The sequence below is a fragment of the Lynx rufus genome, unplaced genomic scaffold (assembly GCF_022079265.1).
Source record: "Lynx rufus isolate CCGP_SWC_20201006 ecotype Redwood Valley unplaced genomic scaffold, mLynRuf1.p SCAF_3, whole genome shotgun sequence".
NCBI lineage: Eukaryota > Metazoa > Chordata > Mammalia > Carnivora > Felidae > Lynx > Lynx rufus.
In genome coordinates, this window is record NW_025814845.1 from 162,170,647 (window position 1) to 162,186,277 (window position 15,631).

General features: G+C 44.5%; 1 protein-coding gene across 4 annotated transcripts in view; it reads left to right on the top strand.

The window, feature by feature from the left end:
* Positions 1 to 15,631, top strand: part of IKBKB (inhibitor of nuclear factor kappa B kinase subunit beta) — a 79,373-nt gene that overhangs the window by 13,824 nt on the left and 49,918 nt on the right. For 3 of the 4 annotated variants that reach the window (XM_047092389.1, XM_047092391.1, XM_047092390.1), the window contains exons 3-5: positions 7,025 to 7,119; positions 8,264 to 8,381; positions 10,972 to 11,041. In XM_047092389.1, the coding sequence (XP_046948345.1) occupies positions 7,025 to 7,119; positions 8,264 to 8,381; positions 10,972 to 11,041 (283 nt within the window). Of the gene's footprint in view, positions 1 to 7,024; positions 7,120 to 8,263; positions 8,382 to 10,971; positions 11,100 to 15,631 lie in introns of those variants that run through there. The other variant, XM_047092392.1, reaches the window with a different exon arrangement.

Below are 15,631 nucleotides of genomic sequence, written 5' to 3' on the forward strand. Positions count from 1 at the left end.
GGTAGTGTGTGGGTGTCTGGGAATTGTCCATTTCTTTCAGGTGGTCCAGTTTGTTGGCATATAACTTTTCATAGTATTCTCCGATAATTGCTTGTATTTCTGAGGGATTGGTTGTAATAAATCCATTTTCATTCATGATTTTATCTATTTGGGTCCTATTCGTTTTGAGAAGTCTGGCTAGGGGTTTATCAATTTTGTTTATTTTTTCAAAAAACCAACTCTTAGTTTCATTAATCTGTTCTATTGGGTTTGTTTGTTTGTTTGTTTGTTTTTTTGTATTTTATATTGTTTATTTCTGCTCTGATCTTTATTATTTCTCTTCTTCTGCTGGCTTTGGGGTTTCTTTGTTGTTCTGCTTCTTAGTTCCTTTAGGTGTGCTATTAGATTTTGTATTTGGGATTTTTTGTTTGTTTCTTGAGATAGTCCTGGATAGGCCTGGATTGCAATATATTTTCCTCTTAGGACTGCCTTTGTTGCATCCCAAAGGGTTTGGACTGTTGTGTTTTCATTTTCATTTGTTTCCATATATTTTTAAATTTCTTCTTTAATTGCCTGGTTGACCCATTTGTTCTTTAGTAAGATGTTCTTTACCCTCCATGCATTGGGAGGTTTTCCAAACTTTTTCCTTTGGTTGATTTCAGGTTTCATAGCATTGTGATCTGAAAGTGTGCATGGTATGATCTCAATTCTTTTATATTTATGGAGGGCTGTTTTGTGACCCAGTATGTATGTGATCTATCTTGGAGAATGTTCCATGTGCACTCGAGAAGAATGTGTATTCTGCTGCTTTGAGATGCAAAGTTCTAAATATATCTGTCAAGTCCATCTGGTCCAGTGTATCATTCAGGGCCATTGTTTCTTTATTTACTTTCTGTCTAGATGATCTGTCCATTGTTGTACATGGAGTATTAAATTTGCCTGCAATTACCACATTCTTACCAATAGGATTGCTTATGTTTGTGATTGTTTTATATATTTTGGTGCTTCCAAACACGGTGTATAAACATTTATAATTGTTAGCTTTTCTTGATGGATAGACCCTGTAATTATGATATAATGTCTTTCTTCATCTCTTGTTTAAAATCTTTAGTTTAAAATCTAGTTTGTCTTACATAAGTGGCTATTCCACCTTTCTTTTGACTTCCAGTAGCATGATAGTTGGTTCTCCATCCCCTCACTTTCAATTTGAAGGTGTCCTCAGGTCTAAAATGGGTCTCTTGTTTTTTGTTTTTGTTTTTTTTTGTTTTGTTTTTTTAATCTATTCTGATACCCTCTGTCTTTTGATTAGAGCATTTAGTCCATTTACATTCAGTGTTATTATTGAAAGATATGGATTAAGAGTCATTGTGTTATCTGTAGGTTTTATGCTTGTAGTGATGTCCCTGGTCCTTTGTGATCTTTGCAACATTCCATTCATAGAGTCCCCCTTAGGATCTCTTGTAGGGCTGATTTAGTGGTGATGAATTCCTTCAATTTTTGTTTGTCTGGGAAACCTTCATCCTTCCTTCTATTCTGAATGACAGGCTTGCTGCATAAAGGATTCTTGGCTGCATGTTTTTCCTATTCAGCACATTGAAAATTTCCTGCCTCTCCTGGCCTGTCAGTTTTCAGTAGATAGGTCTGCTACTCCCCTTATGTGTCTACCCTTGTAGGTTAAGGTCTGTTTATCCCTAGCTACTTTCAGAATTCTCTTTCTCTTTGTATTTTGTCAGTTTCACTATGATATGTCATGTAGAAGATCAATTCAGTTACGTCTGAAGAGAGTTCTCTGTGCCTCCTGGATATCAATGTCTGTTTCCTTCCCCAAATTGGGGGAGTTCTCATCTATGATTTGTTCAAGTACACCTTAGTCCCTTTTCTCTCACTTCTTCTGGCACTCCCATGATATGAATATTGTTCCATTTCATTGAATCACTCAGTTCTCTAATTCTCTCCTTGTGGTCCAGAATTTTTTATCTCTCTTTTTCTCAGCTTCATCTTTTTACATAATTTTATCTTCTATTACACTTAATCTCCCCTCTGCCTCTTCAGTCCTCACTGTCACCACCTCTAGTTTATTTTGCACCTCATTTATAGCATTTTCAAATTCATCATGACTATTTTTTAGTTCCTCGATCTCTGCAGCAATACATTTTTGCTGTCTTCTATGCTTTTTTCAAGCCCAGCGATTAATCTTATGACTATTATTCTAAATTCTTGTTCAGTTGTATTGTTTATATCTGTTTTGATCAGTTCTTTAGCTGTCATTTCTTCCTGGAATTTCTTTTGAGGAGAATTCTTCCGTTTTGTCATTTTGACTAGTTTTCTGTCCCTTATAAGTTTTAAAAGCTTGTTATGTGTCCTGCACCTGTGAGCACTACTTTATTAAAGAGGGGTCATACACTATCCAGGGCCTGGCCCTTCAGGAGGTGTTTTTTGGAAAGTGTTACTTGCCCTCTGTTGTTGTGACTTTGGTTACTTTATCACCCTACTCGTAGTGATGGTTTGGACCCTCCACCAGGCGTGCTTTGATTTGTTCATTGAAGTAGCCCTGGAAAGGAAAACAAATAAACAAAAACAGAACAAAAACAAGCAAACACACAAACACACAAAAACACAGAAACACCAGCTACAAGTAAACAGCAGGGTGGAGGTGTTGCTGATGAAAGAGGTCTTATTCTATACAAAGAGAGAAATGACAGGGGCAGGGGAAAAAGAAAATAAAATAAAAATTGACCAGACAGAAACTATACAGCTTAATCCAGAGTGAGAGAAAGGAAAATAAAGAAGGAGGTGTAGAACATGTATCAAGAGAATGGATTAAGTATGTCTGCTTAAACAAACCAACAACCAAAGTAACCAGACTAGAGGAGGGAAGAGATAAGAAGGAGAAAAGGAAAGAAGAATATATCTATATAATAAGAATTGTGCAAGAATTAAACTAGGCAATGCAACAGCGCTGGCCTGGAGGAGGGGTCCATCTGGTTCCACAGCATCTATCTCCAGTAGATATGCAGTTACCCATCGTGGAGGGGTGTGGTTTGGTGTAGGCGAATCCTGCCTCCACTGCCGTCCCGCTGTCCAATCCCTGAAGCCCTGCCTTGGTGGTGGTGGGGAGAAAAATGGCGATACCCCAATGTCTCCTACCCGGGCTTGGTATCCCAAAGCACTCTGTTCGAGCCGTCCTCACTGTGCCAGGGGTGCAAACGAGGCAGTTTGTCCTGCTCCACCGACCTCCATGACTCCCTGGCTCCCAGCTGGGACTTAAACCCCAGTGTCTTTAAGGTTCCCATTCCGTCCACCCCAGTTTTGGGGAAGTGCTGCTCCTTTGAGCGGATATATACTTCCCACAGCACTCTAGGGAGGGGATTGCTTTCTCCCACTGCGGACTGCACTCTGAACTAGTTACCAAGCCTGGGGCTGGCTCTCCTCCTCCCCAGGCGCACAAACAGGGCAGCCCATCCCATCCAGCGAAAGCCCTGCAGTTAGGGCTCTCTCTGTCCCAGTCCATGGTTTTCTCTTGTCCAGATATAGTCCTATGCTTCCCCAGCCTCTCTTTCTTTTCCCTTTGTCTCTCTGCAGGAGGAGATCCCTCTCCTCTGTTCATTTTATCTCTCCCAGTTCACAATCACCCACGTATGGCCCGGTAGGTTGTCCCAGTGGGTCCCTGGAAGCGTCTCTGTCACTTCACCACCCAGACTCTTGAAGTTCAAAGTCCTTTGGCCTCAACACTGCTTTTTTTGACAGACAAGGGAACTTCGGATCCCCCTACTTCTCCACCATGTTGGCCCCTTCCCTTAAATATCTTGATTTAAACTCTGAGTCATTCTGTGGTAACAAACCATGAATTGCAAATCTTCTACTAAACTGTTACTTATCAGACTGTCCATCAAAACATTACATGCTAAATGGACTCCCTCAGCATTATTCCCTTGTTTTACATTTGGCCCATCATTTGTAGAACTGGGGTGCATTCCACTCTCAGTTTCCATGGGGATCCCACGTCACCAGAATCAAGCATCTCTAATGGCATGTCAGCACTTCTGTTGATGAAGTTACTGTAGAACTGGCCAAAAATGTTTGAGTCTCCATGCTAAGGGGAAGTGACGCTTGAAAATAAATTGAAATCAGTTTGAGAACAGAGAAGCTGGGAAGTTCATGATGTAGAGAGTATAACATTTTGTGAGATATAATACAGTCTGTACGTTGATTGAAGAAATGGAATTTTCACATGTTCCCTAACTGATGAAAAGTATTAGATGGATTTCTACCCAAGTGCACTTGTACAACTGTACTAATTTGTTCAGTAACAATAGGATTTACAAGTTTTCAAAGAGGTGAGCTCTTCTTCAGAGTACCTCGGGATCTGGACCAAAGATCAGGGTCTAATAGCAACGTGTGAATAATACGGCAGAATCTGGTTATCCATGTCTGCTACCATGGGTGGCACCAAGGAGTGTTTGTTGTTGCAAAGTGAAAGAAGCCATCACAAAAGACCACATATTGTGATACCATTTATATGAAATGTTCAGAGCAAGCAAATCTATAGAGATAAAAGGTAGATTCGTGGTTGTACTTGCTCAAAGGGCTGGGGGAAAATGGAGAGTGACTGCTCATGGGTATAAGATTTCCTTGGGGGATGAAATTGATTGTGGTTTTAGTTGTACTACTCTGACCATACCCCAAACTGTTACACTGCATACTTTAAATGGATGAATTGTGTGGTATGTCAATTATATTTCAATAGCGCTGTTAAAAAAAAAAAAATAGGCAGGTGAGGTAACTGTACAACACACAGCTTAACCACAGCAGTAGTGGCATTTGACAGAAGCAACTTCAGAGAGTATTGTGGAGGTGTTGTAGTCAGAAGACGCTTCAACCTTATTTCTGAATCCCTTTTAGGGATTAATCTAATGATCAGTGATTCAGTGGTTTGGTTAAACAATTTCTGCTCATGTTTGGAGACTTCCATTTTTCGTTTTCTTACTGGGTGGGCCTGTGTTCCCACCAGGGTCATTGCCAGTTTGGTAAATGTGTGGCCACGATGCAGTTCTGCTGCCCTAAGGACAGCCACGTGCACACCAGGAGATCTTGCTACAGTTTTCCATGTGTCTTAAGTCCCATTCAGTGTCATATGAATTGCTGCACTTACAAGAATTATGGTTCTTTTCAATATGCATTTTCATAAAATGGCAAAACTGACAAAATGGACTGTCAGGGCCTCTAGAATATGCTTCAGTTGGGCAAATAGTAGAATTTTGCTACCGTTCTAAAATCTTTCTTGTTGAGGGATTTCCTGTAGCCATCATGCAGGCTGTGGCTCTCCCCCAGTACTTAAGGCTGTTGGGGAGGTTCTCTCTGCAGGTACACAGAACACACAGGATACTGGTGTAAGTCAGCTTGCTCACTGACATCGGGACCAGCTTTCAGCCTGGTGCCACCAAAGGCATAGCCAGAGGCACCTGCTGTCCCTCAGCTATCCTGGAGGCCTCCACATCAGCCTGAGGAGGTGACAGCAGTATAGTGGTGACCCCCCTGTGGTGGTGAGAGCACCCGAGGCCAGAGCCGCTGTCCCTGCTGCTGTCAGCCAGTTAGCCTCCCCTTTCAGGTTGTCCCCTGGGGCTCCTTGGTGCTGCCTAGAGCACCAAGGAAAAGGGATGAGTTAATCCTCAGGACTCCGGCAGTCAGTTAATTATTCAAAAACATTTTATTGATTGCCTTCTTTTCCATTCACAACCCCCCAGCTGAGGGCATTGTCCTAGTTCCCTGGAAGAGGTTAAAGTGCATGAAGATGGAGAAGCCTATAAATTAACAAAGAGAAAATAACCCTATGACTCTACAGAAAATAAGTCTTTGGTTGGTATGTGCAGTGAAGGAATTGCGTGTTTGGAGAGCCGGGTAAGAGCCCCTTGAGGTGGGCTTGTATCGTGCCTGGGCACCCACATGAGCAAGAACATAGACTAGAAAAGCACAGGATTGGATAGGTGGTCTAATCCAGCTACAGTATCAGATGCCTCGGGTGGAGCACTCTTGGGAGAGTAGCTGGGAAGGGCAGGGTAGAGCCAAGGTTCAGAGGATTTTAAATGCCAGGAGCACTTATAAGAGACACAGGTCTGCTCCTCATAGTGTTATTGAACACCTACTAAGGGCTGGGCACTGCTAGGTGCTCAGCTTCATGATAGCCCTGAAAGGTGGACATATGTATTGTCATTTTACAGATGAAGAAACTGAGTCAGACCAGGTACTCTGCCCAAGGTCACAGAGTTAGTAAATGCTGAATTGAATCATCCTGCGTTCCAGCTACTATGCTAGGCTTGCCTTTTCTCTGGAGAGACAAGACTTTTTTATTTTTTAATTTTTTTTAATGTTTATTTTATTTTTGAGAGAGAGAGATAGAGACAGAGCTCAAGCAAGGGAGGGGCAGAGAGAGAGGGAGACACAGAATCCAAAGCAGGCTCCAGGCTCTGAACTGTCAGCACAGAGCCCGATGTGGGGCTTGAACTCACGAAGCATGAGATCATGACTTGAGCCAAAGTTGGCGCTTAACCCGCTGAGCCACCTAGGCACCCCTGGAGACACAAAAGTCTTGCATGAAATAGGACGGCAGTGTGGCATTAACTGTTAGGTTGAATCATATGGAAATGCCATTTGTGTAGGTCAAAATGGTCAATACTAGCAATTTCATATGGTTCCATCTAGCATTTGGGGCTCAGAGGAGTGAGAAAGAAATCTCTTTGGCAGGAATGGCCAGCAGAGGTTTCATGGAGGAGTTGGGAACCAAACAAGGCCTTGGTTTAGACTCTGGATGGGTAGAAATGAGAGAGAAACATGGGAGAGGTGGAAGTATGGAGGCCAGCCTAACAGGCTGGCAAGTGACTTGGGAACATCTATCAGTGGATACTCAAAGTGGGCCTCGGGATCCCAGAGGTGATGTGATCCGTGCTTTGGGCCCTAAGGAGACAAATTTAGATTTGACTCATGGCTTTGTGGGTGAGCTTGGATGTTAGTGCTGCTAATCTTGTCCCTGTGCACATTCTCTCTGCAGGAAACAGGTGAGCAGATTGCTATCAAGCAGTGCCGGCAGGAGCTCAGCCCCCGGAATCGAGAGCGGTGGTGCCTGGAGATCCAGATCATGAGAAGGTGAGGGCCTAGTGCACCAAGCCAAGGTAGGGCCATCATTGTAGGGGGACCAAGAGACTGCAGGAGCTGAGGAGCCCTGGGGCATTGAACTGACATCTGGAGAGAGCCCTCTGGAGCAACAGCTGCACCTGCTGCCTCTGGAAAAGAGTCATAAATCTCAGTCCCTCAGTTAGGATAACAGATGACTTCTAAAGGAGTGGCTGCTAGGTGCTTTTAGTCAGTTGTTTCTTCTTTAATTTTTTTTTTTTTTTAATATTCAGTTTTGAGAGAGCCCAAGCAGGGGAGGGGCAGAGAGAGAGGGAGGGAGGGAGACAGACAGAGAATGAGAAGCACACTCCAGGTTCTGAGCTGTCAGTGCAGAGCCTGATGTGGGGCTCGAACTCACAAACTGCAAGATCATGACCTGAGCTGAGTTGGACGCTTATCTGATTGAGCCACCCAGGCGCCCCTGGTCAGTTTTATTTGTTATATTAAATAATTTAAAATAGCAGTTACAGTGAATTTTCCTTTGTCAGCAAAGATGCTTTTTCCCCCTTATATTTCCAATTCCAAGATGGTGTGTGACTCTCCACCATTGTAAAACAATCACCAATACTTCTTCCTCTAGTGTGGAGACAGGGGCTGTCTGTCAGTCCCGGGATGATTGCTGTCCTCCCAGGTAGTGAGGGGTTTAGGTAAGCGTTGAGGTATACTCGCAACCCAGTCATTTTGCAAGACCTCAAACAGGTGCTCCCTCCATGAACCTCTTAAAAAGGGGAGGCATCACCTTGTTTACACACACACACACACACCCCATCCCCACTGGAATGGCATGAGATTGGAAGTCCCTCTACCTTCTCTGCTTTTAGAAGCAGTTTTGAAGTACAGTGAGAACTTGATATGGGGCACTCTAAAGAAAATTCAGTTGCACATGTTGCACTCACAGTCCTTGTGCTCGTGGTGCTGAAAGTAGGGCTGGGTAGATGCTAACTGACCGGGCACCAAGGTGAATAGCCAGTTCCTGACCTCTATCCTTCTGCTAATTCCTGAGGGCCCTCAGCCAGTCCAGGCCTTTGTTGTAAAGCTTTGCTGATACATGGGCAGAGCGGGGAATGGGTTTGAGCCCGAAGTCTGGGTGTCTCCCTCACTGGTTTCTCCTTCCTAGGCTGAACCACCCCAATGTGGTAGCTGCCCGGGATGTCCCCGAGGGGATGCAGAACTTGGCTCCCAATGACTTGCCTCTGCTGGCCATGGAGTACTGCCAAGGAGGAGATCTCCGAAAGGTGAGACTTCAGGGTGGCGGGACACAGCCTGTCTGGGCAGGGAGTGGTGGAGAGGCCTTTCACCCCTTTTATCACCAGGAAGCTCAGGCAGCCACGGTGACTCTGGCTTGCTTTCCCTTCTCAGATCCCCCTCATCCATGCTCAGGGTGGGGTGACAAGCGTGTGATGTGAATCAAGAGACTGAATCAGAAGCTCTTACGAGAAAGGCAGGGAAGGGCTTGCTGTATGTCCTGCACAGTGATTACTAAAATGACAAGGAAAAGATCACCAGGTTTTGAGGATGGGGAAGGACTGGACAAGTTCCAAAACAAACTTTTCTTCCCTAGGCATGTCAGAGCCACTGCAGTCCTTTAGTGTGTCACCGCTGTCCTTATTAGGAGGGATTTTCTCCTACTGATGTGGTGGCACTGCACACGGGGTCACAGAGTAGAACAGGAAGGGGCTGGCTTAGTAATCAGGGGACTGGGATGAAACCCCAGAGCCACCACTGACTCATCTTCTGGGCATTTGTCCCTCTACCACATTAACTTCTCTTTGCTAGGACGTACACTTCAGGGTGCCTGACGGCAGCCCCTTGTCTCAGGGACGGTCGTGTCTGCCCACCGCCCCAGCATTGTCTGAAACACCACCTGCTTTTATATGTTGCCTTGTTTGATTTTCAACAGCCCTGTGATGTTGGTAAAACTATGATTCCCATGTGAAGGATGGATGTCATGGCCCAGAATGTTGAGGCCGATGACCAGGCCTCACATGGCTGCAGTGGCAGAGCTTCTTTGGTCACAGTCTGCGGGAGCCCCACTGTGGGCCACCTCTTCATCTGTGAAACCAAATGATGCTACATAGTGTGAGGAAAAATAAAAGCTCTGGACAACAGAGTTGTTTTTGTGCTAAAAAAGAGATCGCTCTGTTAGTGTACTTCTCCCCTAACTTTTCACTCTAGAAGAAGGGCCATTATATTGTAACAGGTTGCGGGGGGGGTGGGTGGGGTGGGGTAGGCAGGATACCCAGGCATTTCTTCTATCTTGACATGGCAGTTTCCTGGACCCAGCATCATGGACTGTTCTCATTACTTTTCTGACCCCTTCCGCCTTCTTTTTGTGAAGGAAACTTTCCATGAGTGTTGATCTGCTCAAGTGGCTTTCTCCTGCCATGGGAGGTGGGCAGATCCTGGGAGTGTGAGAGCAGGATGTGAACAGTCATTGGCATGGCCTACAAGCAGGGAACTGATAACGGATGAGAAATGGGGAATTTGACAATGCTTCGATTTTCCTCTTTATTTTCGTAACCTTTGACAATCATCCGATTACTAAATGAGTTATTTAAAATAGGGATAGAGTCATGTTGTTACAGTTGAGTGGATGGTCCTTAGAGGGCAGGGGGAGGGGGGTTGGTGAGATGTGGCCAGATTATGGAGGGCTCTGAAGCCCAGCAGAGAACTTGAGACTTGATCGTGTAGGCAGCAAAGAGCCAGTTAGCCATGGAAGAAGATGACGCACTTCAGTGTAAATGACCTGGCGTGGGGCACGAGATGATCTGTGGGAGGCAGGAAGCCCTTGCACTCTGAGGGGCCTTTGTCCATGCTGCTCCCTCCTAGGGGGATGCGCAGGGAGGGCGCTGCTGCCCAAAGGGCTTGGGATCTCTGTTCTCTCTGTTCTCCAAATGAGGTAGCCTATCTTTCCCTCCTCTCAAGAGTTCAAAACCTACTGCCCTGGGCACAGAAAGGCAAGCTTGGCCAGCACATGAGCAAATGTGGAAGCAGGAACTGATTAGAAGACTGAAGTGTATATGCCCAGCTCAGGCAACAGACTCTTGGATGTTCTTGGATATAAATGCTAGTTAATAACTTTGATCCTCGAGTGGGAAGTTATTTTCTCCGCTGTCTTCAATCGAGGCCAGCTGCCAGCAGCATATTGAGCCAGGGCCAGGAGGGCAGAGACGACAAGTGTTTGGGCTTGGGCCTCAGATAGACATGGCTTTATATTCTAGCACTGCCCTGGAATGGCTATGTGAACAGACAGATCACTGAACCCCTCCAGTCTCAGGCTCCTCACCTGTGAGGTACTCACCTCAGTGGCAGTGGGAGGATGAAATGAGACCGTGTAGGTAAAGCTTTACTGAGCTAATCTGTGCAGAGGTTAGCCAGGTCCTGGGCATGTCGTAAGTGCTCATTAAATATCCCCCACCACCACCATCATCCCGCTGGCAAGGCCACGTTGGAGGAAATGGTCAGAGGGTGGTTTTCAGTGAGTGCCTCCACCCTGTCCTCTGTGGGACTCTGGGGAGTAGTGGTCCCATTGTCGCTGAGTGTGGCCTCTGGCCTGCCTCCTTCAGAACTGCAGCTCAGGTGAGAAAAATCTCTCATCTTAGAATGACTCAGACACCTCACCGATGAGAACGGGAGTACTTCTGGGAGTTGCACTGCTGCTTCCTCCTTCCTCCACCTGCTGCCCAGGCTGTCTTGACAGCCTTAGGTCCTCAAAGCCCAGGGCTGGGGTTAGCACTCGCGTGACTTCAGCTGGGAAGACACACTGTGGACTTGGTGGTGGTAGGGGACCGCTCACTCTGATGCTTCTTTTCAACTTCTTGACAGTACCTGAACCAGTTTGAGAACTGCTGTGGCCTGCGGGAAGGAGCCATCCTCACCTTGCTGAGTGACATTGGTAAATCCCAGCCCTGGAAGTCAGGTCATGGTCTCCACGGAGGGTGTGTGGTGCCCCTGTGAGTTCTTGAGGAGCACAGAGGGGAGATATTTTGGTCCTCTGTTCTTTACAGAGGGTGGGGTTGTCACCAAGGGGCTAGTCAGGCAGGCGCTGAACTCAAATAGATTTCCCTTCCTTCCGGACTAAGTCATGAAGTGAATGATGATGTATATAGAATAACAGATTTCCTTTCTCATTGAAAAGCTCCACTCCCTGCTTTCCTGGAAAGGCCAGCAATAGAATAGGTTGTCATTTGAATGAATTTCATCCCTTGGCAACTAATTTTTCCACTTCCACGTTGACAGCATAGGAAAAACTGCTCTTGTTCAATCCTTTGGTATTGTTAGTGTCCTCAGATGAGGGTGTCTGCTACACTCTGAGGGAGTGTAGAGTGTAGATCAGGGAGAAGAGTGACCTCAGACCGCAGCAGTCAGATACTATCTCCTGGACCCTGGTGCCCACTCTAGGTCAGCACATGGTTCCAGCCTATGGAAACAGACATCAGGGATGCCTGGGTGGCTCAGTTGATTAAGTGTCTGACTCTTGTTTTCGGCTCAGGTCATGATCTCGCGGTTTGTGAATTCAAGCCCCACATCAGGCTCTGCACTGATGCGTGGAGGCTGCTTGGGATTCTCTCTCCCTTTCTCTCTGCCCCTCCCCTGCTCTCTCTCTCTCAAAATAAACATTAAAAAAGAAAGGAAAGGAAAGGAAAGGAAAGGAAAGGAAAGGAAAGGAAAGGAAAGGAAAGGAAAGGAAAGGAAAGGAAGAAAGAAAGAAAGAGAGAGAAAGGAAAGAAAGAAAGAAAGAAAGAAAGAAAGAAAGAAAGAAAGAAAGAAAGAAGGAAGAAAGGCAGGCCAGGCCCTAAGCCTCCTTTTTTTCTTTCTTTATTTTTTTAATTTCCAAGATTGTTGGTACAGATTAATAATTTATACAGTTTAGAGTTATCCAGAGTTTGTCACTGAGTGACTAGTTGCCCCTAGATATGGGCATTGATACCACTTTTCAACCCTCTCCATCTCAGCCTCTCTGAAGCTACATGCTTTTATCTTTTCGTTTACTCAAACTTTTTTTTTTTTTTTTAGAAAAATATCAAATATATAGAAAAGTTGAAAGAGTAGTACGGTGAAACCCACATACCTTTCAGCTGGATTCACCTGTTGCTACGATTTTGCCACATCTGTAAAGCTGTGTTTTCTAACTCTTTCCCTGGAAGGGTAGGTGAGCCTCTAGTCTCTGAAACACTTTGCCTTCCTAGTGTGGGTCCACCTCTCCCTTACCCTCTGTCACTCTTCATAGAGGGTGGGCAAGAAGAAAATGAAGGCGGGGAGAGTCCAGCAATGACATAAAGTTAGGATCCAAACAGTCTGACATAGAAAATTCCATCTCCCTCTGAATCCTGTGTTTGTCCTTTGGATGGAGTTCACAGTGGGGACAAGTTGACATTGCACCAGTTTTATCTGACTTGAGTGGGCGTCCACCACTAGCCACACTGATTCCTTCATGAGTTGGCCTGTGTGAGTCTACTGGAAGGGCCCTCTCCGTCTATCTAGAGGGTCTAGTCTATCAGTTGAGAATCCCACCTGTTTTCTTGACATTTTGCTTAGACAACACTTGATTGTTTTGTTACCCCAGTGGCCAAATTATTAATTTATTCTGTTGAGTTGGGCTAAAGGCTGGTTAGTAGTTTGAGGAATATTCTTTTGCTCTTAATGGGAAACTTATTTTATTTCTCTCTGGTTAGAGCTTTAAGTCATTTTTTAAAATTAATTTATTTCTTTTAGTGGGAGAGAGAGCACATGAGCAGGGGAGAGGGACAGAGGGAGAGAGAGAGAATCTTAAGCAGGCTCCATGCTTCGCGTGGAGCTCAACACAGGGCTTGATCCCACAACCCTGGGATAGTGACCTGAGCCGAAAAAAGAGACCAGTGCTTAACCACTGAACCACCCGAGTGCCCCAAGCTTTAAGTCATTTTTTATTAAGTGTTATCCTCTCAAATATTTTTCTTTCACTGATTATATTAGCAAATAGTTATGAAGAAAGTCTTTAATTTCTTGGCTAGAGTACACAGAACTTTCTACTTCCTCCTAAAACTTTTACTTCCTTAAGTGATTCTGTAGTGATGTTAATAAAGCATCTACTGATTGCATATTCTTTGGTCTGGGCACATTTTGTATGCCGTTACCATTGGCTTGTGTGATAGCTTTCATATTATCTATTGAAGTTGTGGGTGTGTGTTTAAGTTATACATAAGTCAGAATAATGAAGATTGGTAAACTCCCGAGTGTGCATGCAATTCGGCCCTCCTATAGGCGGATGTATATTAAAATTCTTTAGGCCACTGGTTCCCTATCTTTCCTCTCTGTGACCCAAAATTGGAAATAATGAGGCTATGAAGTACTAATACTCTAGGATGAAATTCTTGAAAGCAGAGATTTTAGTCATTGCTGTGTCTCCAGCATCTAGAATAGTGGTATCCTATATAGTAGCCTCTCTGTAAATATTTGTCAAGTGAATGAAATAAATCGGAAAGGAAATTAAAATAACTAAGGACCTATTTATTTATTTATTTATTTAATTTATTTTTTTTTATGTATAATTTTCTGGGTTTTTTTCAACATATGAAGTTTATTGTCAAATTGGTTTCCATACAACACCCAGTGCTCCTCCCAAAAGGTGCCCTCCTCAATACCCATCACCCACCCTCCCCTCCCTCCCACCCCCCATCAACCCTCAGTTTGTTCTCAGTTTTTAAGAGTAAGGACCTATTTAAAAAACAAAACAAAAGATGATGTCCACATTTTATTAACAGTCCCAGGTCAAATACCTGCCTTTACACTTATTGGCATTGTGACCTTAGTCATGTTACCTAATTATTAAGAACATCTGTTTTATTAGCTGTAAAATGAGACTGTCACTCACCTCATTAGAATGGTTATGAGGACAAAATGAGATGATATACAAGAAGCTGCCAGCACAGTGTTTTCTGCTCCTCGCGTAATGTACGGTCAGCAAATATTCATTTCCTTCTCATTTCCTTCCCCCTCTGGATTTGGATTAATAGCATCCCTTTTGAAAAAACTCAGTCACCCTTATTTGGGATCCGGTGAGCCGGGCAGGGGGTTGCCTTGTGAGACTTCCCTTCCTGGACATGGTTCATCTTCAGACCTATTCCTGTGTCCGTCACCTTTTGGAGCAATCCCATCCCCTGATGTTGTGGTTGTGGTTGTTGATAAGCTTGTATTTTACTTTCATTTCCGTTTCTGATTTGTGTACAAGATTCATCAAGTTTATTTCTTTTGCAAGGATCTCGTCACTGAGCCAGAGTTCAGAGGCATCTCCCGGAGCTCATATAACATAACTCTTTTGTATTCTGAAACATTTCCTGAGCATATTTTGTTCCAGTTTGTTCCAAGTGCTGGTCCCATGTTCCCTTTGTTGGAGTTGCCACTGCTGTTCTCTGCCAGGTTGACTTTAGATAAGTGGTAGAGCCACACCCTTGACCACTGGGTCCAGAATTCATGGCCTTCTTTTCTGGATTAAACCTGTTTTAACCAAGCTTCTTCTGAGCCACTAACCTTACAGAGATGCCCACTCAGAGCTGTATCATGGTAATAGATAGACACAGAAAGGATTTTTCCAGTGAACTTTAAGTTGGCCCAGAAGATACTGCAGAATACATAGGAGAAAATGAGCAGTTTCCTGGTGAGCACAAAGGCCAGACAGACCTATTAGACAGTTTCTCCTATGCTGGTAAGTGATCTGGGGACAGGTGCAGAGGCAGCTGGAAATGATCTGGATTTCCGCATAATGTAACCCTAAAATAGCTCAAGGAAGTTATATCTAAGTGGAGTCTATTTAAACACTCTTGCTCATTAGCCTTTGGAAAACATTGGAGTGTATTTCCTTCTGCCAGCAGAGGCGCAAACTGCTGAGTGCTCAAGGTTGAGGGAAAGACTGACACTTTCTGGACGCCCGTGTCTCCACTGTCAGGTGGGGACCTGCCTGTGCCCTGGCCAGTTGGGTGGGCCAGTTGTGTGATCGCCATGGCCTCATCAGATCTTAAGTCTGAGTAGATCTTCCTTGATTTTCCAGATGGCCAGTTTACTGTGGGGACTGACCATCTTGTCCTCTGAACCTTCAGGAACCCCACTCCCCATTTTCATCTGTGCTTCATTCTCTGAGTCACCATCTCTGTCCCTGTTTGAAATGCTCCTTATAGGCATCAGTACCTCAACACTACAAAGCAGAGAGGATTTCAAAGAGAATACAGGGCTTTAGGGAAGAGAACTTATCCTAGGAATCAAAATTTATTTAGTGTTTCTCTGATTGTGTGGATTTATAACACAAGGGGACTACTCGATGTCAGAAATTGAGACCATTTGTATATAAAGTATGTTGGGAAGCATAAATGAACATAATAATCTTAATAGAAGAGAAGACAACTGGCTTTTAGTCCTGGCTTCTCCATTTTCTCAGAGCTGTTACCTCAGGCAAGTACCTTATGGTCCATTTATCTTTTCATTTCTTCTCTGTGGAAAACTGGGTAACTTT